Source organism: Canis lupus, chromosome 4, assembly GCF_048164855.1.
Source record: "Canis lupus baileyi chromosome 4, mCanLup2.hap1, whole genome shotgun sequence".
Taxonomy (NCBI): Eukaryota; Metazoa; Chordata; class Mammalia; order Carnivora; family Canidae; genus Canis; species Canis lupus.
The window spans coordinates 10667019-10692149 of record NC_132841.1 but is presented as its reverse complement, the minus strand read 5'-3'; the positions used below and the strand labels follow the sequence as shown (position 1 = coordinate 10692149).

Below are 25131 nucleotides of genomic sequence, written 5' to 3'. Positions count from 1 at the left end.
AAGGCCTGGTTCTGTGGTGAAGTTTTGAGAACTGTCCTAGAAATTCAAATCTGCCAGTGACGTTTTTAGCTCTTTTATTACTCCTTCAAATATTCCTTCCTGCATAGATGCAGTTGGAAAAGAATCATTATTATTATTACCAAGAATCTGATACTATAGCAGAGCTTGTAAACAATCCAATGTAATTCTCTGATCCTAGGTAACAGAATTAATTCTGTAACACAGAGGGAACTCAATAATGCTTGGGGATGACCATGACGGTGACTAAGAAATGCCATGCTTTCTCCGTCAGTGGTATGGAATTATACAAGCCAGCTGTAAACTTTCACAAACTGGCAACAACCCAAGGTCTTTAACTTAAAAAGTACAAAGGTTCTATAGTCTGTGCAAGGCTGGAATTTACATGTAGTTTCTTTTCTCCTTGATTGATCCACCATGAGAAAGAAACTAGAGGCTTCATATTTTGACTTGCTTTGCATCCACCTAACTAGGATTTTTTCTAAATTCAGAGTTTTATAGCAAGTAGGGTGAATCAAAACAGGGATTCCAGAGGCAAACAGTATAGTTAACACCCATTTTAATATAGTCAGTGACTCTATGGGTCAGGATCTGCAAATCAAATAATTATCTGGCACATAACCAGCTCTCTCATGTTTTTTTTTTTTTTTTTAAGATTTTATTTATTCATTCATGAGAGACACAGAGAGAGAGAGGCAGAGACACAGGCAGAAGGGAGAAGCAGGCTCCATGCAGGGAGCCCAACGTGGGACTTGATCCCAGGTCTCTAGGATCAGGCCCTAGGCTGAAGGCAGCACTAAACTGCTGAGCCACCTGGGCTGCCCTCTCTCATGGTTTTAACCAAAAAGTACAGATACAGAGACCACAAGACATACTGATTTTAAATTAATAAAATTTTTTTAATAACAGTCATTTTCTTGCTAAGAAACATCATTGTTTTCTCAGTCCAAAACTAAATCCATTAATATGGACTATCTACTCCAGGCTCTGATATAAAGAAGGATATAAACTTTATAATTATGTATGGTGATGGATGTTAACTTGACATTTCACAATATATGTAATCATATTCACAATATAGTGAATCATGTTGCACTTCTGAAACCAATGTTATATGTTAATTATATCTTAATTAACAAAGAATATAAAGAAATAAAGTAACAGGTTCTTAACTCTAAAAGATGCTATAATTCAGTTAAAAATACCAGAACAAGAAAAATCCATTAAGAAAATCCCTACTACCTCAAAATAGCTTCAATAAAGCAATTACATAGAAGTGAATCACCAACTGCCAAACTACCTGTCTGCACACTAGCCACAGGGCAACTAATGGGCAGACGTGGCCTGAAGGCTCCCAGAGAAGCTTTACAAGCTGAGTGGCTGCCTCTCCACAGTGCCACTGGTGGTGGCCGGTGATGCTCAGCCACACATGGGATGGGGCGCCATCGTGTAGCTGTGGAGCAGCCTTGCTCGTCCTCTCCCGGGAGAGCGGGTGTCAAAGGAGACACCAGCATGGGGCAAGTGGAGGCAGAATTCAGGAAGTCACAGGGGCTTGAAGAGGCCGGACACGAAATATACAAACTGAGTGACAGGTCTTCTGTATACACTTATTTTTTTTTTTTAAGATTTTATTTATTTAGTTATGAGAAACACAGACAGAGAGAGAGGCAGAGACACAGGCAGAGCGAGAAGCAGGCTCCATGCAGGGAGCCTGATGTGGGACTCGATCCCGGGACTCTGGGGTTATGCCCTGAGCCAAAGGCAGACGCTCAACCGCTGAGCCACCCGGGCATCCCTTCTGTGTACATTTAAAAGGGACACCTTTGTATAAGGGAGTTCTTTCCTGGGAACAACTCCCTTACACAAAGGCCATCTGGCACTTCAAGACTCTGATACTACAAACTCTCTGCATAATTTGGTCCTCTCTTAGAACATCCAAGTAGAGGGTTCTAGAGAGTCCTCCCCCCACAGTGTGATGAACCACTCACCAGAAATGGGGTCATACAACCTCAGCAGGAGGGATATCACTGTTGACTTGCCAGAACCACTTGGGCCAACCAGCGCTGTGACTGATGCTGATGGGATAGAAAGGCTGAAATCCTGGAATATGGGCACCTCTGGGCGAGCTGGATAGGCAAAATGCACGTTCCTAAACTCCAAAGTGCCCTGGAAGCTCTCCTTGTTTAAAATGACCCCTTCTGAAACAAGATGGAATATTAGTCACGTCACGCAAAGATCAAGCTGACAGCAGAACTCTGTTCTCCCATTTGCCTGACTACAGATGGGACCTGACCACAGTTCCCATGCTGTACTGGAGTATGAGCCTGGGCTGGCAGGAAGAAGCCTCTGTCTATTGCTTACCTTGAGCCTGGTCTGCACCCACTCTGTATAAGGCACTATATATATGTGTTTATCCATTCTCTCATCTCGAAGAGGCAGAGATAACTGCTCCAGTTTTACTGACAGGACACTGTCTCAGAGACAACCAACTGTCCAAGCTGACAGGTAGTAGAGTTAGTTTAGCTAGTTTCCACCTGCGGAACAGTCTGGTTTCAAACCCAATTGCCTTTCCTCTCTGTGCCACTACCTCTGTAGTTCCCTAGGTCCAGGGTTTATCTTACCTACTCTAAATATTTTGAGAGAATGATGGTAAATGGAAGGGCCTTGCACAACAGCTTCAGAGCTTGGTACTGCCTTGCTAATGACTTGAGAGAAGTTGCTCAATCTCTTTCAGCTGGGTTTATTTCCTCTAGCCTGTCACACTAGAGAATACTGGGCTTTCACTCATGGTCTGAGGCTAAGCAACAATGTCCTGGGAGTCAGTGAGGGAGGAGTGGTTACTGCTCCAGGCCACACAGCTCTCCCGAGTACAAGCTTCCAAGAAAGGAATTGATAAAGATGGCTCTAGTCAATTAACACCAGCATTCCTTTGGGGAGCCCAATCCCCAAAGCCCAGAAATTTAGAGGCTTTTATATTGTGCGATCTGTCTTCCCCCACCCCCCACCCCCCCACCCCAACATCAAAATCACTCCAGAAGATGAATCTGGTGGACTCGCCAAAGCCCCTCCTATTTGCACCCCCAGGGGGCACTTGTTTCCTTCCTGCTGTTGGTGGTAATGAATCACCTGCAGGGACAGCACACTGTAAGGTCAGCCCCCGTGCTTCCAGGGCCATCCTCTGCCCCGCAGCAGCGCCTGGCACCATCCTTCCTCTCTCATTGCATACCCGATTACCCTTTTCTGCTGTGTAGCAGGGATGACATCTATATCACGCTTATCCTTCACAGGTAAAGCAGGAAGTTGGTCTAACTGTCCAAAGCCACATTTGTTTAATCCCAGCAAAGAACACACCCATGGGAGACCCACCATTAAAAGGCAGCTCAGGCTCTCTCTCAAGGAGCTCCCAGAGGCGTCCCCCAGCACCCAGCCCTTTCATCAGCTCCGAGTAGAAAGAGCTCAGACCTAAGGACAAGAAGCAAACATAACCATCACTGATGCCAGGAAGCAACCAACTGCTACTCCTTGTTCTATGTGAATAGTAATAATAATTTGCTTTTAATATAAAATTTGTTAACTTTCAAAAAAGGATTTGAGGCACAACCTGGGAAACCAGAGGGAATATTCAACATTCTCTCTGTCCCATACCCTTGTTTGCCCTCAACTCCTCCTCCTCCAATTTCACTGATTTCTAATAAAGATTAAATGTTTGATTGGGAATTTACAAATGCATATAGCCATAATAGTAGTCAACCACTGAATTAAAACCACAGTGTTATAGAGAAAATCTACCTAGTCGAAAAACATAGCATATAAATAAATATAATGCTTACTTAAAAGGAATATAAAACATCCCAATATTCATTTTAAATTCAATCCACAAAATCAAACCCCCCGTTTCAGGCACTCAACAAAGAGAACTTTTACTAGACTAAAAACTGAAAAGGAATTTGGAAATGTTAAAGATTACAACAATCTCTTTTTAAAGTCACCTTTGAACTATGAATTAATTAATGACTTTAAAGCAAACAAACTCCAAGTACACTAGGCTATATCAACTATATACTTGTAACACTTTCCCTGAGAAAGGATGCTGCAAAAATGCAATTCACATATTCTTTTAAAGGTATTTTTGTGCATATATTTGTGGAAATTTGGGCAAAATACAGTGGCTTAAACTCTTCAGGTTAAATTAAAATTGCACTGGGCAGAAAAAGATCCAGAAAAATATAGTCAACTAATCTTTGACAAGTGAGCCAAGGCAATTCAATAAAGAAAGGATACTTTTTTCAACAAGTGATGCTGGAACGATTAGACATTCATACATATGCAAAAAAAAAAAAAAAAAAAAAAGAATCCAGACACAGACCTCACATCCTTCACAAAAATTACTCAAAATGGATCATAGACTTAAATGTAAAAACAAAGCTATAAAACTCTTAAAAGATACTATAGGAGAAATCCTAAATGACCTTGGGTTTGGTGATGACTTTGTAGATACACCACCAAACATATAATCCATGTAAGAAAGAGCTGATATATTTGACTTCATTAAAATTAAAAACTTGTGCTCTCCAAAAAGAATGAGAAGGCAATCCATAGATTGGGAGAAAATATTTGTAAAAGACATACCTGATACAGGACAGATAACCACAATATAAGAAGAACTCATTAAAACTCAACAATATGAAAACAAACAACCCAGCTGAAAAATGGATAAAAGATCTGAACATAAAGGCCTCACTAAGGATGACAAATAAGCATACATAGGTCCACATCATATGTCATCAGGGAAATGCAAATAAAACAATAGTGAGATACCACTGCACACCCAATAGAATGACAAAACTCCAAAATCCTGACAACACAAAAAGCTGGTGAGGATGTGGAGCATCAGGAATCCTTATTCATTGCTGGCAGAAATGCAAAATGGTACAGCCCCTTTGGAAGGCAATTTCTTACACTAAACATACTCTTGCCATATGTACGATCCAGCAATCTCATTTCCTTTGCGTTTACCCAGAGAAGGTGAAAGTTTATGTCCACACCAAAACCTGCACATGGATATGTATAGCATCTTTATTTATAATTGCCAAAACTTGGATATAACCAAGAGGTCCTGCAATATGTGATGGACAAATAAACTGTGGTACATCGGACAATGAAATATTAGTGCTAAAAAGAAATGAGCTATCAAGCCCTGAAAAGACATGAACCCTAAATGCTATTTACTAAATGAAAGATGCCAATCTGAACTATATGACATCCTGGAAAAGGCAAAACTATGGAGACAGTAAAAAGATCAGTGGTTGTGAGATGTAAGGGGAAGGAAGGAATAGGGAGAGCACAGAGGATTTTTAGGGCAATGAAAGGATTCTGTGTGATACTGTAATGATAGATACATGTCCACACGAATAGAATATACGACACCAGTGAATATAATATAAATTATGGACTTGGGGTGATAATGACATGTCACTGTTGGTTCATCAATCATAACAAACGTATCACTGTGGTGGGAGATGTTGATAGTGAGGGAGGCTGTGCTTGCGTAGAAGCAGGGAATATGTGGGAACTCTATACTTTTCTCCTCAATCTAGAATTTATCGAATCGCTTCTCGGCTTTTTGGCTAAGATCAAGTGTAGAATTTATCGAAAAAAATTCTATTAATTAAAAAAAGGAAGGCAGGAAGGAGTCGGAAATAGTTCAACATAGTTTAGACTCTGGAAAATAGAAACAAAACAAAATGGCCCTGGATAAACAACATGTGGTCTATCCATACAACGTAGTAGTATTCAGTCAGAGAAAGTAATAAAGTATCAACCTATGCTACAGTGTGGGTAAACTCTGCAAACATCAGGCTAAGTCAAAGAAGCCAAACATACCAGGCCACATATTATATGATTCCATTTATATGGACTAAAGTAAATACATGTAGACACAAAGCAAGCTGTGGTGCCAGGGGCTGAGGGAGGGAGGGATATGGAGACAGATGCTTAATGACTATGGGATTTTCTTTTGAGGTGACAAAAATATTTTGGAACTAAGGTGAGGTAGTGGTTATACAACACTGTGAATGTACAAAATACCATTGAATTGTAAACTTTAAAATGGTTAATTTTATGTTATGTGAATTTCAACTCAATAAAAATAAGTAAGAAACAAGAGATTGGGGTTCAGCAGGAAGATGTAAGTGCATTCTCTGAACAAAACAAATAGGCATACTTTTCTTCAAACAGTAATTCTAATGCTCTCTCAGCAAAGAACGTAAGTAGAATTTGTTTTTATTTTTCACTATGAAATTCTAAGCAGAAAACAACATTGGAAAATTCTTATTTATTTAACAAATAAAATAGAATTTCTTGCTAGCAGATTCATTATTTTGAAGAGTTAGCTTCACAAAAACATTAAAAATCGACTCAATTTCTTGAATTAAGTTCCTATAGTCTTATGTAGTTATGTGGGTTGTAAATGTGGGGAAATTGTGTGGTAATAGATCTCTATACATCTACCTATACCTTTTCTCCTCCCTCCATCACCAAGTGGCAGGTATCATACAAGACAGTGACCAGAGTTGTGGGATAGCCTGCAGCTCAGAAAGCCAAGTTATCCTCAAACCTTGAGCACAAAGCCTCAAAGGCAGCTTCCGTAAATGAGAGAAGTAACGGACTCCCAGTAGACAGAACTGTGTTTCCAAACTATTTCTGTGCAAGACACAGTTGTGAATTGTCAGGACAAAAAGTAAGGCAGTGAGCACACCAAAACAGAGATGGCTTCTATCAGGTCAAATAGTTTGGAGAAAAGCAGGCAGGAGAAGCAGAAAGACTAAGAAAGATCAATTCAACTTGTGGCAGAAAACATAAGATTAGGGAAGGCCGGGGAGGAAAGCTGATTGTGGTCAAGCATGGAATGTGGGCAGAGAGGCCACAGGGAAGGGACGTGGGGCAGGCAAATCTACTCTGCGGCAGGCCAGAAGTCTTGAAGGACTATGACCGCCCAGGCGTGAGACCCTGCAGCCCAGCAGGCTCAACCCAGGGGTGGAGAGAAAAGCAACAGCACATCACCAGGTCCTCCCAGACCGACTCACTTCTCAAGTCACTCAGCACCCTGAACTGTCTTAAGCAGGTTCTTCTTCAAAAGCAGCCAGCAGAACTAACAGGCTATTTTAACAGGATCTCTGGAAATCTCAGTCTAGAAAATATCCTCACTTGCCTGCAGATGTTTAAGGAAAAGATTCTACCTTTAAACACCGACAATAAAAATCTCGGGTTGAGGTGACACTGCAGGATACCAGAGTTGCATTCATCAAATCTCAACCTATTTATTTATCTAATCTTTCCATCTCAGTTTTCAAAGAAAGGAAACTAAAAGCAGGAAATCACTTGCCCCTTTTTGGCTGGGCATGTAGGAGAAGTACAGAAAAGAAAACTTCACAGATTTCACACAGCTTTGTCTCCATAGACCTTGCTTCCCTTTAGCCAGGAATGAACAAAAAAAGCTGAACTCTGAGAGATTCCTGATAAAAGTAAACAACTCTGTTCCATGTACTTTCTAATTTATACTTTATGACCATTCATCAGTTTTGAATGTGGTTGACTTTGTACAAAGGGAGTTTTATTCCCTAGTGATTTGTCAGTCGTGAAACAACCACTACCACAGGACTGTGGGTTTTGTGTACACACCTGTTTGTCACTGTCCTTCCTCCTCCTCACATTCTAGGGCCAAAGCAAACATGCTGTCTGAACATGCAAGTTGGAAAATATGGCTCCAGTATGACCCTGAGCTCAGTGAGCCACAGAGGCCTGTAAAAATCCTCAATATCCTAGCTAAGGAACTGCTCGCCTCATGGAAAGATCACATTCATATCTTTATTTCTTCTTTCAAAGTCAAGTTGGACTAACATTCTAGGAAATGTTTTTTCAATTGAAGTTAATGGATGAGAGGTGATGTAATGGGAAAGTTAAATTTTTATTTCAGAAACAATAACCTGATTTTTAATTTGTAACGCCCAAGCCTATTTAAATTATGTACCTCCAATGCTTAATCCAACCCAGAAAGCATACATTAGGAAGGACGAGAGTTCACCCACGGTCATGTGGGCGCTGCCCATCAGCAGCCCTCCTTTGTACAGGACAGAAAGCACGATCAGGTTCCCGGAGAGCCCTGTCTGTCAGATGAAGAAAACAGAGATGTCAGGTGGGAACCAGAGACCTAAACGCTAGAAGGATTAGCATGGCCTATAATTTCCTTTTTTGCATTTAACTATCACAACAAGATTTTTCCAAAATAGTAAGTTTTTATCTGAATTTCAAATACAAAAATACTTCTGACATAGTGCAGTATTGAAGGAAATAATCTCATCAACATGAAAACCTAGAAGCTGAGTCACCCACCAGATTCCTATTTTATTCAATCAATTCAGTTTGCAAAGGAAAAAACAATATTAAGAACTCCCTCTCTAAGGAGAAGACGAATACATAGCTAATGTATGTGTTTATATATTCTAATTTGACACCCCCAGCAAAGCTGGATAAGAAGATGGAATCCTATCTCTCTGAACTGCCTTGAGTGATGTTAGGTGTGTGGTCCCTGGTCAGTGCTGCCTTATCTGGGCCTCTGTGTCCCTAAATCATGATAATTATTGAATCACCTGAAGTTCTTTCCAACTTGAACATGCTATGGATTTCCCTTCAGGGTGATTATCTAATTGTGTTGTATTTGAGTTGTGACCAATGTGATCAATTTTGTCATACTTCTTTCTTGAAATACACTGAAGTTATTTTGGTTAATACTCTGTGGGTCTCACACTGCCTGCATCAGAATGACCCGGAGGCCTGTTAAAACAGATTGCTGGCCCCCAGCCCAGAGGTTCTGATTCGTAGGTCTGGAGTGTCCAGCCAGTTCCCAGGTGAAGTGGATACAGGTGGTCTGGGCCACACCAGGAAGCTGTCTGATCCCACACTGTTTCGGTCTTACCACCCACTGTTTTTTGTTACATGTAGCAGTTTTTCTCTTCTTTCACAGAAACAGTTTATGAATGCTCACGCCTAGTCTTGAAGTGGAATAGAATTATTTTCTACTTATGGCAAAGTCACAGAATACAAATGTCTTTCAGTCATAACATCCATCCTTTGCACTTTTCAAAATCATCTACTTACTGCTCCAAAGAAGCCAGCCCGAGCAAATGCCTCTTTCCTTGCTAAGTGCATCACACAGTCCACTTTGCTGGTGTATTTCTCTATTTCAGTCATTTCTTTCCCAAAAGCTCGAACAGTTCTTATATTTCCAATACGTTCCTCAGCTAGCTAGGAGAATAATAAATACGTTTCAAGGGGAGGAATGTCACATTACAAGATTTCTACAGGCAAGTTAAAATGGGTCTCTCATTTTTAAGGCACTATCAGCAGAAAGCTGCTCATGCATGATACATGACTAAATCAGACATAGGTTACAAAGCATAGTGTATGAACAATCCTATTTTTGGAAACAAATATTTATACATACACACATCATACATATGTAGAGAAAAAGGCAAACAGGAGGGCTAAGTTCAGGACACTGAAATATATTTTTATGCAGAGAAAAAAGATAGATTAAAAAGGACTCTAAAATGTTAATAAGATTCATTCTGAGAGACAGGGTTATATATGTTATTTTTTTCTTTATATTTTCAAATTTTCAATTACAAACATGCATGGTTTTTGTAACATGAAAATGCAACAGTTATTTTTAATTTTTAATAAATACAATATTGGGGGTTCCTGGGTGGGTCAGTCAGTGAAATGTCTGCCTTCCCCTCAGGTCTTATAAATATTGGGGTCCTGGGACAGAGCCCCACATCAGGCTCCCCACTCAGTGGGGAACTTGATTCTCCCTCTCCCTCTGACCCTCCTCCCTACTTGTGTTCTCTCTCTCTCTGTCTCAAATAAATAAATAAAATCTTAAAAAAAATACGATATTGGATAGCATTGCAAAGCTTTACTTATTAATTAATGAAGGACAGATTGTTATGCAGAAACTATTTTTAAAATATAATTAGCTTTTTCATCTTCTAGGAAATAGTGATGGTAAAGAACTAAGGAATTCATACAGTGTTCAGCCAAGTGAGATCTATACCAAGGTATGGGTAGTCATCTAGTCTAGAAGGCAGAGAGCATCTTAGGCTTCTAAGACCTTGAGGACTAACTTAAGGAAAAGTAAGTACTTTTTTTGAAAAGCCCAAGTCCATTTCTTAGGGTCTGCCTGCAAGTCCTTGGCTCTGAGCTTGTTCTAGTGGAGACCACACAGGGGAGGGGCCTTTACCTGAGTGGCTTGTGCTAGGGAATCCTGTGTGACTTTGGTTAGTTTCCGTAGGTAACGTCCATAAATCACAGCAAGTATGGATACTGGAGGCACCACACTCAAAACAAAAGTGGCCAGATTCGGTGACACAAAAAACTGTAAAAAACAAAAGCCAAAAGGGGTTTGTTACACAGAAGAGCAAGATATTCTCGTTACCTCTTATCAGGGTATGTATTTAAATTAGTAGGCAACGGCAGCCCGGGTGGTTCAGTGGTTTGGCACCGCCTTCAGCCCAGGGCATGATCCTGGAGACCCGGGATTGAGTCCTGTGTCGGGCTCCCTGCATAGAGCCTGCTTCTCCCTCTGCCTGTGTCTCTGCCTCTCCTCTCTTGTGTCTCTCATGAATAAATAAATAAAATCTTAAAAAAAAAAAATAAATTAGTAGGCAAGTTTGAAGGTGCTGTCTCAAAGTTGTACATCCTGTTTGGTAGAACTTTTTGGACATCTACATCTTCATAAAACTCCATGAGAACTCAGCATACCACACAGGGGTAATGTGACAGAGCTGTTGAAGAAAGGATGGAAGGATTTTTACCCTCCAGTGCTGTACTGTTGCTGACACAGTGCTGCATACAGCAGACCACCCTGTTCGACCACAGAGCAGAGGAAGACAGGCCAGGAGTAAAGGAAGGAGGCCCAGGCTGCTCCAAACTGACCAGACCACACCATGACTTCCGTATTCAAGTCTGGATCCCCTTGAAGGCACTGAACAACCAGGGCCACGTGTCTCATTGAAATGATCAAGATGGCAAAGACACCCATATCAAATGACAGATGAAAGAGGACTCAGTAGAGAGGCATAACTAACAAGTGAAAAGAGAGTTGGAGCTGTTTCCATGGCTCAGAGGAATGAAGTCTCAGCAGGATGGACATGGACTCAACATAAGGAATTTCTAACAACTGGAGTTACTGAAAGAGGAAATAATCAACTTCTATAGAAATAACATAGTGGGTTTTCCTGTCAACCCTGTAATCTAGTGATTGGATTTTAAATGGCCCTAGCATCTCTTCAACAAATTATTAAATCTGTCAAATCTCATTTGTACAGAAAATAGTATAATCAGCATAAAGCTGATTATTGAAAAACTGAGGAAAAGTTGCAGACTGAAATGTGCAGTAATAGATGGATCAACCAATCATTCACTCATTTACTTATTCAACAGCTTGTTACTGAATGCCTACACACAGCACATGCTATTCCAGGCACCTGAAAGATACCTGACCCATGTGGAGTTTTATCCAAGGTGAGACCTAGGTAGAAAATGGGTAAGAGAGAGGACAATTTCAGATGTAAAAGGGTCTTGGAAAAGCAAGTGCACAAAGGCCCTGAAGCAGAAATGAGCTTGGTACTTTCAATTTATGCAATGATCCACCTTGAGCAGACAAGTCATGCAGTCCAGCAGGGTACATGCAGAGGCAGTGACTCAATTAGGGTAGGCCTGCTGGTTCTGGTGCTCAAATAGAACAGAGCTCAAGCAAACCATCTGCATGTGGTGTCCTCTGCGGTAGGGTAGAAACGTGCATCAGAACTCCTGGGTAGACTGTCTCAGAACCACCCACCTCTGTGTGCTTTGATTCCATGTTTAGTAATAACTTTCTGAAGGGATCTTGTCACCAAAAAGGAGTGTTAGAATAGTAGGAACACACATCTTAACCTAAGAAGGAAGATCCCATGACTTAAGTTACTAAACTTGCAGTATGGTATAGACATTATTAGGTTCTTATTAGCAGGCTAATCATAAATCAGGTCCAGGGAGTTTGTGAGAAACAAAGAATACTTTTTGTTCTTCCAGGGCTAAAGACCAGGTGATGCCACATCATAAAGCCCTGTATGGGCTGAATGTCTGTCCCCCCAAATTCACATGCTGAAGCCTTAACTCCATCCAGTCTGGCTGTATTTAGAGATGGGGTCTCTAAGGAAGTAATTACGGTGAAATGAGGTCATATGGTGGGGCCTTGATAGGATCAGTGTCCTTAAAAGAAGAGACACCAAAGAACCTGCATTCTTCACACAAGCACTGGGGAAAGGCCATGTGAGCATATGTCAAGATGGCAGCCACCTACAAGCCAAGAGAAGAGGCCTCACAATGAACCAACTTTGCCAGCACCTTGACCTTGGACTCCAACCTCTTTAACTGTAAGAAATAAATCTCTGTTGGTTAAGTCTCCACTCTTTAATACTTTGTTATGGCAGCCTGAGCGAACTAAGGCTCCTTCTGATTAGCTATGAGACTTATACTGAACTGTCTGAAACTGTTACAAAAAGAGGTTCCAAACTCATCCTGAGCCCCAGAATGATCAATATTTAGAAATATTAGAAATGGTGCTTTAGTGCAGGGTGGGTCTTCTTCCAGAGTTTGGCTTCTCTCTTGGCTGGGAAAACAAAAGCAGTTTTCCATTTCATAATCAGATCTTACCAGCTCGGTCTGGCACACGTCCTTCTGCTCCGGATTGAGTGCTACGTGGAAAGCAAAGAGGACATAAGCCCAAGCTATTCCACTTGGGATATGGGATTAATTACAGTCCTTATTCTAGGGATCTGGAATTGCACTGCTTAAAATGATAATGGTCACATAGCTACTGAGCACATCAAAAGTAGCTAGTGTAACTGAGAAACTAAATTCTTAAATTTGTTTAGTTTTAATTAAAATTTAAACTTAAAAACGAATATTCTATTTAGTTATTGGTTAAGTTTTAGATGTCTGGAAAATCTGGTATGTAAATCTATTTTTTCAGTGGCAAAGTTTATAAATCTAAATGTAGATGAAATATTTCCAATCTGGATTGAGATGTTCCATTAAATATAAAAGGCACATTGGATTTTGAAATCTTAATATGAAAAAAATCATATTAACTATCAGATTAATAATTTTTATGTAAATAACATGTTGAACTGATGATACTTTGTTTATATTGGGTTAAGTAAAATGTATTATTAAAATAATCTCACCTCCCCTGGGTAGCTCAGGAGTTGAGCGTCTGCCTTTGGCTCAGAGCATGATCCCGGAGTCCCGGGATTGAGTCCCGCATCAGGCTCCCCACAGGTAGCCTGCTTCTCCCTCTGCCTGTGTCTCTGCCTCCCTCTCTGTGTCTCTCATGAATAAATAAATAAAATCTTTAAAAAAAAAAAAACATCTCACCTCATCTTTCTTTTTTTGTTTTTGTTTTTTTTCACCTCATCTTTCTTTTTGATTTTTAAAGTATGGCTATTAGAAAATTAAAAATTACCTATGTGGCTTGCATTACATTTCTACTGGCCAGCAGTACAGGTCTGAAGAGAAAAACGTGGTTTGAAGAAGTGAAGCAAGCAGAGATGACAGTGCTCTAGCCACCCAGCTAAGGCAGGAAAGAGGCTGTGGGGGTAGAGAGAGTTCACTTCAATGGAATATAGATATACTTCTGTGTATAGAAAGATGGCATTTGTCCTCCTCCTTACAAGAAGAGGAAAGGAAATGATCCTCTGGTCTTGTCAAGATGGCACTGCCTTTTTGCCGGGCAAGGAGAGAATGTAACTTACAATCTTTCCTCTAACCCAAAGGGCTCCTTCCACCTGTTGCTCTTTTCTGCAACATTCATTCACACATTCTTAGAAAATCCAGGCAACCATGTAATCTCTTCTAAATGGTCCACTCTCTTGTCCACTCTCCAGAAAGTCATTCTGGAGAAACAAAAGTTGCAGGAGGTCCCAAAGGAAGACGCCATCTCCATGTCCCTGCAGACTGTGATAGCACTTTTGGCTTACAAGGTGATAAGAACAGCTCAACTTGAGTTCATCTCATGACTGAGAGGCCTGGCACAGGCCAAAGCCCTAACTAGAAGGTACCAGCACAAGCCAGGCCAACATACCATCATGCCAATGCCAACAGAAGCCTGGGCCCCAGCCCTGAGCCCATCCGAGAGGTTTTCCGTCACTGAACGCCCTAGCAGTGCGGTGTCTGACGAGAGGCGGTTAATCAATTCTCCTGTGCGAGTCTTGTCAAAGAAAGCAACCTCTTGCCTCAGAACAGAGGAGAATAATGAAGTTCTCAACCTATTCACAATACGCTGACCTGCAAAAGCAAACAGGAATGGTATCAGCTTGGGTGTAGCCACCTAATGGGCACCAGGTTGGCCAGAGGTCATCAACCTCTTCTGAGCACTGCACCCTCTGAGGCATGTCTGGCACCCTGCATCCATCTGATGGGAACAGACTCACCTGAGCCCTGGCATACTGACATGCATGCACCAGTAACAAGCACTAATTTTCTCTTAGTAACCATACACAGACTGTTGATGTGGAGAACAGGATGCAGTGATAAAATACAATATCTCTGAGAGATGTTTAAAAAGTATTATTTACAAATAAGCTTTACTACATTAAATTCTCAAAAGCTAATTTTGTTCCTCCTTGGCAATGCTTTTTTGTATTGATCTTTCAAATGGCAAGAACTGGTTAATTATCTGCAGAGTATTTTATTAGCTAAATAATGAGCAGCGATTTAGAGTCGGGCATCCTGGGCTCTGTGATTATTGTGGTAGTTGCCCACCTGTTAACAACCAGGCCTCATCAGGGAAATACTGTAAAAACTCATCACCCCACTGCCTACTGAAAGGGAAATACAAACACAGAGCTGATAAGGTTTCCACAGGTCCCTGGAGGAGGCTCAGAACTCCAGCCCTCCGACTACGGACCACGTTCTCAAACCTTCCATAAGATAGGCTGTTTCCCTCACTTCAGTTCATGTACAAAGACAGTTGTGAAGAGAGTGCTTGATCTAAAACAACTCATGGGCCCATCTGGCCACACTTGGGGCTTTGTCCCTGCTGAACAAGGGGTAGAAAAAGAGGAACAGACATCCTGGAGCACATGAAGCTCACACCTGAACAACCCCATGTGACCCCACTACAAGTCCTCTGGAATGCCTTGCTCGCGCAAAATGAGGGATATATATTTTTTTCTTTTAATTAGAGTTCAATTTGTCAACATATAGCATAACATCCAGTGCTCATTCCGCCAAGTGACCCCTCAGTGCCCATCACCCAGTCACCCCAACCTCCCATCCACCTCCCTTTCCACTACCCTTTGTTCGTTTCCCAGAGTTAGGTGTCTCTCATGTTTTGTCACCCTTACTGATATTTTCACTCATTTTCTCAAAATGAGGGCCTTTTTACCTGAAGTCTGCATGAGGTAGATGCGAACTGCGTTGGCAGCAGCACCACACAGGAACACGCCGCTGAGCACCAGGCAGAGGTGTGTCAGGTTAGAGCCGTAGTCCACAGTGGGGTTTGTGTAAATGACATCGATGATCTTTCCCAGGAAGAAAGGAGCAGACATGGTGATGACACTGGACATGGCCAGAAACCCAACTGCAGCTAGAAAAACACAAGCAGCTTCAGGTCCGTGAGCACTTCAGCAAGGGGCAGGATGGCAACTTTACCAAGCTTATTTCCCTGAGCTGCTGTTCAGAGCAGGTGCTGCTCTCAGGTGCTGGGAGTTTCCTTCCTTTCATGCTCCTGGACCCTTGACTAAAGGCAAGAACCCAGGGGGTCCTAGGGACAGAAGAAGTAGGGTGACTGTAGGGAGGGACTGATCCTACCCAAGTATCCAGGCAGAATGACTTTTACTTTACTCAGGTCTGATTATATCTTCCTTGCCAGAAATAACCAAGAGTTAACTATGACAATCTGAAGATCCATTCTGGCCTCCCTTCCTGCCTCTTGATCTGGGTGTTCAGCTCAGAGGACATTTTTCCAACGTTCACGCTATACATTGTCATTCCCTGGCATCTGTGTCTTTGCTTGAAGATCAAACAATGCAGGTAAAGCTCTTGATTATGTGTACTATTTCCAAAGGTTATCTAAAGTATTGAAATAGTATACTGTTACTGGCATCCATTACACATGTGATATGTTCCTTCTTAATCTTATTGCTTTGGGAATAAAGCACCAGAATACCAGCATGATATAGAAATACATAATAACATAATTGTTCACACATCTAAAAAACAGGGAGACAGAGTCTTATCAAAAAGGAAAATATTGAGAAAATCCAATTAGGAACAACACATACCCCAGGTAAGTAAGTGCATTCATAGCAAGAGGAATGCAATTTTCACTACAAAGATAAACCAGTTTTCATATATCAGATTGGCAAGGATCAAAGAGTTCAATAGCACACCATGTTGGTGAAGCTGTGGGAAAAGAAGCATTTATACTGTTAGTGGGTGTGCAAAAGTGGTGCGACTGCAATGGAGAGTAATGTGATCATATTGGTTAAAATATGAATGTGTATTCCCTTTGATACAATAATTCTACCTCTAAGATTTTAACTTATACATATACTCCCATATATGTATGCAAAACAGGCACGTCTGAGGATGTTCACTACAGCATTACTTGTATCAGCAAAAGACTCAAAGCATGCAAACAACTGCCAATGGAGAACAAGTTAAATCAATTAAGGAACATTTATTTTATGAGTATTACACAGTCATTAAGAAGAATGAAGCAATTTTCCAGGTATTGAGGTCACCAAGATACACTGTTAGTGAAAACAGCCCAGGACACAAGTGTTAACATTTGCTTGTTGGCTTTTAAGTTCATATACATACAAAACATCTCCCGGAAAATAATAAGAAACAAGTAACAGTAGTTCCTTTTTAAGACTGGGGTTGGGGAGTGGCTTAAGCATCCGACTCTTGGTTTTGGCTCAGGTCATGATCTCAGGATGGTAAGATCAAGCCCTGCGTCGGGCTCTGCACTTGGTGGGGAGTCTGCTTGTCCCCCTCCCTCTGCTTTTCCCTCTATTCTCTCTCTTTCCTTAAATTAAATAAATAAAATCTTAGAAAAAAAAGATTGGGGTGATTGGGGGCACTGTACATACCACTACATACCTTTTGAGTTTGATTCTATTAGGAACCCAGCTAGTGCCACCATTACAGATTCAATAAGAAGGCTCCTAGATGAATACTATGTGGACTGAGCCCTGGGAGATGGGAGCTCTCACACTCTCCTAACAATAGGTACTTCTCTTTGTGTTTTACCTAATACTAATACTGCAGTTAAAGGTATTAGTTTTATGTAACCTTAATAAAAAGAGTGTAGATTGTATTACTTACAATAGTAAAATATGAAAACAACTCAAGTATCCACCCATAGATGAATGGATAATGTGGTACACACACAGTGGACTATTACTTAAGCCATAAAAAAGAATGAGAGCTTTCTATTTGCTATAAGATGGATGGACCTAGAGGCTATTATGCTAAGCAAGATAAATCAAAGAAAGTGAAGCTGTGGGAAAAGTGATTTCACTTTTATGTGGAATATAAAAATCATGTGAAATCATGTGATTTCACTTATATGTGGAATATAAAAAATAAAACAATGGAACAAACAAAAAATCTTAGACTCTTAAATATAGAGAATAAACTGGTAGTTGCCAGAGGCAAAGTGGGAGGAAATATTGAGAATTAGATAAAGGAGATTAAGAGGTACAATCTTCCCGTTATAAAATAAATAAGTCACAGAGATAAAAAGCACAGCATAGGGAATATAGTCAGTAATAAAGTACTAAATGCTGTTTGGTGACAGATGGTGACTATACTTATTGTGGTGAGCACTGAGTAACAGAATTGATGATTCAATATATTATGCACCTGAAACTAATATAACATTGTACATCAACTATACTTCAATTAAAAAAGTATTTTTTAGGGACACCTGGGTGGCTAAGTGGTTGGGTGCCTGCTTTCAGCTCGGGGTTGTGATCCCAGGATCCGGGATCGAGTCCTGCATCAGGCTCCCTGTGAGGAGCCTGCTTCTCCCTCTGCCTGGGTCTCTGCCTCTCTCTCAGTCTGTGTCTCTCATGAATAAATAAATAAATCTTTTTTAAAATTATTTTTTATATTAAAAAAAGTATAGAGCAAATAAAGTATTTTTATATTAAAAAAAAAGAGTATAGAGCAGAGCTCTAGGAAGAATGAGAGCCTTTTAAATAGGGAGTATTTCACATAATCACTCTTTTCCTTTCTCGAGGCCTTCTCACAACCTTATTTAAACTATAGATACTCAATACTGGCTGCCTCATTCCCTCTTCATTTTTCTCCTAGCACCCCCCACCTCTGGCATTCTAAATGTTTCACTTGTTTATTGTCTATTTTTCCATTAGGACATAAAAGATTTTAAGAATTTATTTTTAGGGGCACCTGGGTGGCTCAGTTAGTTAAGTGTCTGCCTTTGGCTCAGGTCATGAACCTGGGGTCCTGGGATCGAGCCCCAAGTTGGGCTCTTTGCTCAGGGAGGGGAGAGCCTGCTTTTCTCACTCCCTCTGTCTACCACGCTCTCTTGCTTGTGTGTGTGCTTACTCTCTCTCTCTCTCTCTGTTAAATAAATAAATAAATTAAATTTTTTTTTTAAAGAGTAATTTATTTTTAAGTAATCTCTACACCCAAGGTGGGGCTTGAACTTACAAGCCTGAGATCAAGAGTCACATGTTCTTCTGACTGAGCTAGCCAGGTGCCCCAGGACATAAAGATTTTTGTCTGCTTTGTTCACTGCTATATCCCCACCCCAGAGACACATAGTAAAAGTTCAATAAACATTTGTCGAATGAATGAACAAATAAATTGAACTTTGGTAAAGAAGGCACAAAAGTGTATAAGACCAAAGTTACTCAGTAGCCTAAAGAGGAACTTTAAGATCTGGCACCTCAGAAAATCCAAACAGAAACAACTCCTTGCACAGAGCCACAAAGTTCCTGTGTCTGGTTTAAAATCCCAATATCACAATATAACCAAAAAACGTGAACCTGGCCAAGAGTCAGAGCTGGGGTCTTATTTTGAAATGCCATGCTCCTGATGACAGGGCCCAGAGGGACTGAAACCCACAGGTATGCAGAACATCTCACCCGGCATTCAGCATAACACAACTGTGGTGATTTGGCATGCTCCAGGGGAAGGTGTCCTGGGGAACAAGGGATTAACTTGAGAAACCTTTCTGCTTCATCTTTCACCAGTTGCTAGTCTCTCCAGGCTGTTCTTTCACTCTGGGAAATGCTTCCAAGAGTATAACGTATGCAAGGTGCTAGAAGGGTCCATTTCTCCCTCTCTCCTCCAATCTTCTAATTTAAAGTTTTTATTCCAGATTAGAATCTGTAGTTAGTGAATGAAATGCCCTATGATTTTGATTCTGAACACTAGTTCTTACACAGTAATGATAATGATCATAAAAAGGAATTTAGTTGAATCCAAACTCATTCCAGGATATCCCCCTTTGCCTTTTAATTAAAAAAAATATATATATTTTTATATTTTATATATATATATATATATATATATATATATATATATATCATCCATTTGTTTTATTGCCATTTGTGTCCTTTTCCTACAAACTGAATGTAGACAAAAGTAAAATAAAGGCTTTTTTTTTTTTTTTAGATTTCAGTTAGATGGATTCTTGTTAATGCAGGTTTTACTACATATCACTGTCTTAAGACATTAATGAATAATTTAGACTTGCACCCTGTCATTTCAGATTCCTCCCTAAACCCAACATGCTGACTATACTACAATCCTTCTGAAGTCCTTCTCCAACTTTTCTCCATGGTTAAGCCTCTTGCTTGTTCCTATCCTTGCTAATGGGACCTCAGCCACTGTTATGTATCTCTTGACAGATATCTTCAGGTTTGTTATCTTCATTCTACTGAATTATGGCATCCAAAAAGTTAAAGAAATAGTCTTCAAAAGAAGGAGGGAAAAAACCCTAAAATACAGAGTTAGCTTATGAAAAAACAGGTTTGGGTTAGGTGGAAGAAGCATGCCCACCACCTAATAGACACGGTGCCAATATTTTAATGATTCCTCTGACCATCAGGCAGGAGCCTTTCTGCTTCCTGGCCTGTCCCAAACCCCAGGCTGCTGTCCTTTTCTCTGCTTGTAATGTAGTGTAGTACAATGAGGAAGTCTTTCTTTCAGTGCAGTTCTGTACTATATGAACTGGGTGAACTTGGGCAAGCTCCCTCACCTCTCTGTGCTTGAGTTTCCTTTGAAATAAGGTGGGTAAGAGGGGTTTGGGGAGGATTGAAGGAGATAATGCCCATTAAATGCTTCAGACAGTGGTGGGGTCTCATTTTTGTGCTTCATCTTTAATCCTGGAATGACCCTGGGGTTAGCTGTACCTGCCTGATGGTCAGAGGACAGAGCTAGGACAGGGACCTCATGGTGCAAAGGAAGAAGTATTGAGAAATAAAGTGGGGAAAGAGTGGGTTCTATATTATACACTGAAATGGGGAATTAGCAGAATGGCAGGCTAAGAGGGCTTTAGGGTAGGTAGTGCTATAGTCAACTGTACATTTTAAATGATCCACTCTGGCTGCAGAGTGAGAGGGGAGAACTAGAGGCCATCATGACTACAGAGACTGGTTAGAATATTCTGTTCCCCTGCTCCACGCAAGAGGGACTGGAGGGAATTAGGGTAGGGGCGGAGAGGACAAGGAAGGTGTCAAAGACTGCAGATGTTTTTAAGAACTAGACTCTTAGGACCTGAGGATTGGCTGGATTGGGGGAGCATGTTAAGAGGGTAGGTTTTAAAATGGACCTCACTCTGCCATCTAGCTGTTTGACTTCCAGTGAGTCACTCAACCTCTCTGTGCCTCAGTTTCTTTATAATATGGCAATAAAAGTCATATTTCCTTTACAAAAATATTATAAGAAGTAAATTAAGTATGTATAAGTAAGGCATCTGATACAAGGCCCAGTATCTAGTACAATAGTTAGGTATTACTGTTGTCATTACGAGGAACCAAGAATGTCTCCAGCTTTGACAAAGGACACAGCAGCCCACTCTCTGAGAGAAGTGACGGAGCAGAAAAGGTAGCTTTGGGGAGAAGGGTACTTTGGTTTTTGGACATGTTGAGTTTTCAGGTGCCTAGGAGATACCTCCAAGGACACAGGTGGGTATTATAGGGCACAAAGGAGGTGAGAATATTTCAAGGTAAAGGGAGAGGTGAAGAAACCTGGCATCTAAGCTGGCTGGGGAAGGGATGAAAACATCAGGGGCTGGCAGGCTAGCAGAGTTTAGAGAACTGCTCAGGTGGATGGACACCTAATCTGTAGAATAAAGATCTTCCAGACGGTCAGCATGTGCTGGAGACTGAGGCATCTGTGCCATATCTGCAATAGTGGGAGTCCTGCCCTTAACTCCAGCACTCCCTGTTCAGTAGACACCTATGTACTTTTAAATCTTCTAACTGCCACATTAAAAGGGTAAGGGGGAGTGGGGAAGATGAATTTTAGCAACAGATTTGATCCAAAATATTAATTTACCTGTAATCAACATAAAAATAATAATGAGTTCTACTTTTTTTCATCCCAAGTTCTTTTAAAATATGGCATGCATTCTCTGCTTAAATGAATTCTAACACATTTCATAGCACAGCTACAGAATGTTCATGTTTTCTCTGAAATATGGTATTTCCAGAGCGAACAAACATCCACGGTTTTCTGGAGCAGTCTCAATTTCAAAGGTTCAGCCTCAGTGCCAGCAGTACAGTCCTTAGTAGAGCCTCTGTCCTGATTTGGGCTCCAGGAAACAGCCATTCTAAACACTTCTCACCCTCTCTTTGCTTACAGTATTCACTGGTTTTATCACTGTATTCTTTCTGATCGCTTCATAAAATATTAATTTAGCAAAAGCTCCTGGTGGGCATCAGGTTCTAAGAACTGTCCTAATCTCAAACCACACAAGCCCTTATCAATATTTTAAGTGAGAGGCACCCTCCCCAGTTCTCCACAGAGGCCTCAGCTGAACTGTGTGTGTGGAGGGGTGGGGGTGTACCTTACACAATCTAACCAGGAACCTGCCTGCAAAGTGTAGGGAAGGCAAGCTGCCTCTGTGGGCACCTCCAGGCTGGCATGGTCATTATAACCTTACAGTACCCCAATGACCCACAGCTCACTTCCAAGATCAATTTATGCAGTGTTCTCTGCCCCTAATACAGTGGGATGGCTAGAGCCCTCCACAGTCCCCTTCTATCTGCCAGGTGCAGCAAAGGGCTGGAACAAATGACTTCTTATCCCAGCAGTCCACCAGGGGCTCCTCAGTGAGCTCCAGTAACTTTTAAGACTTCTTCTGGCCAAGGTGATAAGATGAAGAATTAACAGAGAGAGACTGGAGAACAACTTTGTAGGCCACAGCTATAGGAAGATGGCTGCAAATTCCTATACTAAGTGAGCCGCAGGGAGGAGAGGCATGGGGCAGGTGAGAAGACTGCAGTGCCTATTCCCTGAAAAATGGGAATAATGCTAAAACTGTTCTCCCCACACATCTGGAAACATTTCAAATGGTAGACCTTTTTTAAAGTTTCTGACATAAATTACTTCAGATCAAAGTTTTCTGGTCACAGACTTCAGGTGGCATATTCAACAAATTGCTGAAGACAGATGAAAATACTGTTAATCAAATGTAGAGCTGAATCGTTGAAAAAAAGATTTTTGCATTTATTTTCCTAAAATTTAGCAAATTAACACTGGAATTCCTTCTCTTCAATTCAGTTTCTTTTGGCCTCTTGATTAACACACACACACACACACACACACACACACACACAGCTCTTTATCCACACCCTTTCAAAGAGATGTATCAACATCTGAGGCTGTTCTTATGATGGTAAGTTACAAATTAATGATGACACCCCACTTCCTTTTAATCTCACAAATGCCAACACCCAGATTGGCTTCAATATATCATATATAATGACTTTTAAGGAAACCATATGTCCTAAGTAAGTGTTTTTCATCAGATTTCCTCATAAGATACAATATGTATTTATTATCTGTTTAAAAAAATTAGTGTACCGGGGATCCCTGGGTGGCTCAGTGGTTTAGTGCCTGCCTTTGGCCCAGGGCACGATCCTGGAGTCCCGGGATCGAGTCCCGCGTCGGGTTCCGGGCATGGAGCCTGCTTCTCCCTCTGCCTGCCTGTCTCTCTCTCTCTCTCTATGTCTATCACGAATAAATAAATAAATAAATCTTTTAAAAAAATTAGTGTACCAACCTTGGACTTATTTTCTCAGGTCATATATATGCTCACAATCATTCAATGAGGCAGATCAAAATCACTCTTCTTAAAATAAAGGGAGGTACAGTTCTTGCTTTATTTAAAGCTGTCTCAACATACTAGCATGGCAAGACATGTGGGAACGGAAAGAAGGTACAGGGATGATGGTTATGAGAGATGCCAGGCTGGACTATCCACAGTGCTAAGCACATGTGGGCACCAGCAAAGCCTAAAATGGAAAGTACTCTGGCCCACAGTGTGAGAGGTTTATCTAAAAAAAACTTCTCAGCACCTGGTATTTCAGAAATAAAACAAAACTGGCTTTCCTTGCACTCAAATTGCATATGGAAATGACAGACACACCTTGCAGTGCTCAGAGTCACTAAAGTTGGGCCTGGTGGGACCATTACTTAATTCCTTCATCTCAGGCGCTCTTGAGCCCCTGCCCTGTGCTGCACACATGCTAAGAACTAGGCAGAATCAGAAACAGCACCTGTCTCAAGCAGTTCACCGTCCAGCGAGACCTTCTAGTCTCAAAAATTTCTCTTAATAGAGTAAAAGATCTTATTTCCATCAAAATCTGCATAGGACCAACTGAGCAATGAAATAAATTCTCTTTATACTTAAGTGATAGCAAGAATTCCCCTAAGCTTCAACAGTGAGAAGTAAGCCATTCCTACTCCACCTGCCTTCCTCCACAGCACCCATCTGCCCTACATCACAAATGACTCTCTAGGAAAATCCTTTTTAAAGCAATGGATTTGCAGCAAAGCATGTGGAATTCTCACCTGTTTCAAGGGCTGCATCTGACCCTCTTCCCATGCCCTCATCATGGTTGCAGTTTTCTCTCTAGTCATATGACTTTCATTTGTTTCTTCCCCACTAAGCTGGAAGTCCTGACAGGAACAGAAATCATGTTTCTTTCTGCCACCCCCACCCCCCATGTAACCCCATGACATTGAGGAGGCTCAATAAATATTTATTAAAGAAATGGAGGGACACCTGGGTGGCTCAGTGGTTGAGTGTCTGCCTTCGGCTCAGGTGGTGATCCCTGGGTCCTGGGATCTTTTAGATCTTAAAAGGCCCTTGCGTGATAACATTTTCCCAATTATGGTTAAAAAATGAGGAATTATAGAAAATCCTACTAAAAACATTCATTTTGATTCCTTTAAAAAAATTACTCAATTACGATTTAGTTAGGTTATGATCTACAGTTTCTCATAGCTTCTGGAGTTCACAGATCACTTACTATGCCAGTGTTTGGTTTTCTTGAAGAGCTAGTAACTTCCTGCTTACCACTCAGGGAAGCAAAAGGCACATGAAACAAAACGGAGAGGTTTACATTGTTTTACTTCACATAAATTCACAAAAAAAGTGCTGACTGTTTAATAAGGTTGCCTAAATCAAATAATGTTTTTTAAATTTTTAATTAAATTCAGTTAACATATAGTTCATTATTAGTTTCAGGGACGGAATTTAATGGGTCATCAGTTACATATAACACCCAATGCTCATCCCAACAAGTGCCCTCCTTAATGGCCATCACCCAGTTACCCCATCCCCCGCCTGCCTCCCCTCCAGCAACTCTGCTTGTTCTCTACAGTTAAGAGTGTCCTGTCGGTTTGCCTCCTTTTGTTTTTATCTTTTTCCTTCCCTTCCCCTACGCTCCTGTTTTGTTTCTTAAACTCCACATATGAGTGAGATCCAGTGGTATTTGTCTTTCTCTGACTTATTTG

The 25131-nt window shown here is 40.9% G+C and overlaps 1 protein-coding gene across 1 annotated transcript in view; it reads right to left on the bottom strand.

The window, feature by feature from the left end:
• ABCB10 (ATP binding cassette subfamily B member 10) overlaps positions 1–25131 on the bottom strand; it is a 35717-nt gene that overhangs the window by 9626 nt on the left and 960 nt on the right. Inside the window, exons 2-8 of the mRNA XM_072822892.1 lie at positions 15509–15709; positions 14204–14406; positions 10319–10453; positions 9175–9321; positions 8048–8183; positions 3385–3480; positions 2007–2216 (exon numbers count right to left, since the gene is read on the bottom strand). Coding sequence (XP_072678993.1) covers positions 2007–2216; positions 3385–3480; positions 8048–8183; positions 9175–9321; positions 10319–10453; positions 14204–14406; positions 15509–15709 — 1128 coding nt within the window. The remainder of the gene's footprint in view (positions 1–2006; positions 2217–3384; positions 3481–8047; positions 8184–9174; positions 9322–10318; positions 10454–14203; positions 14407–15508; positions 15710–25131) is intronic.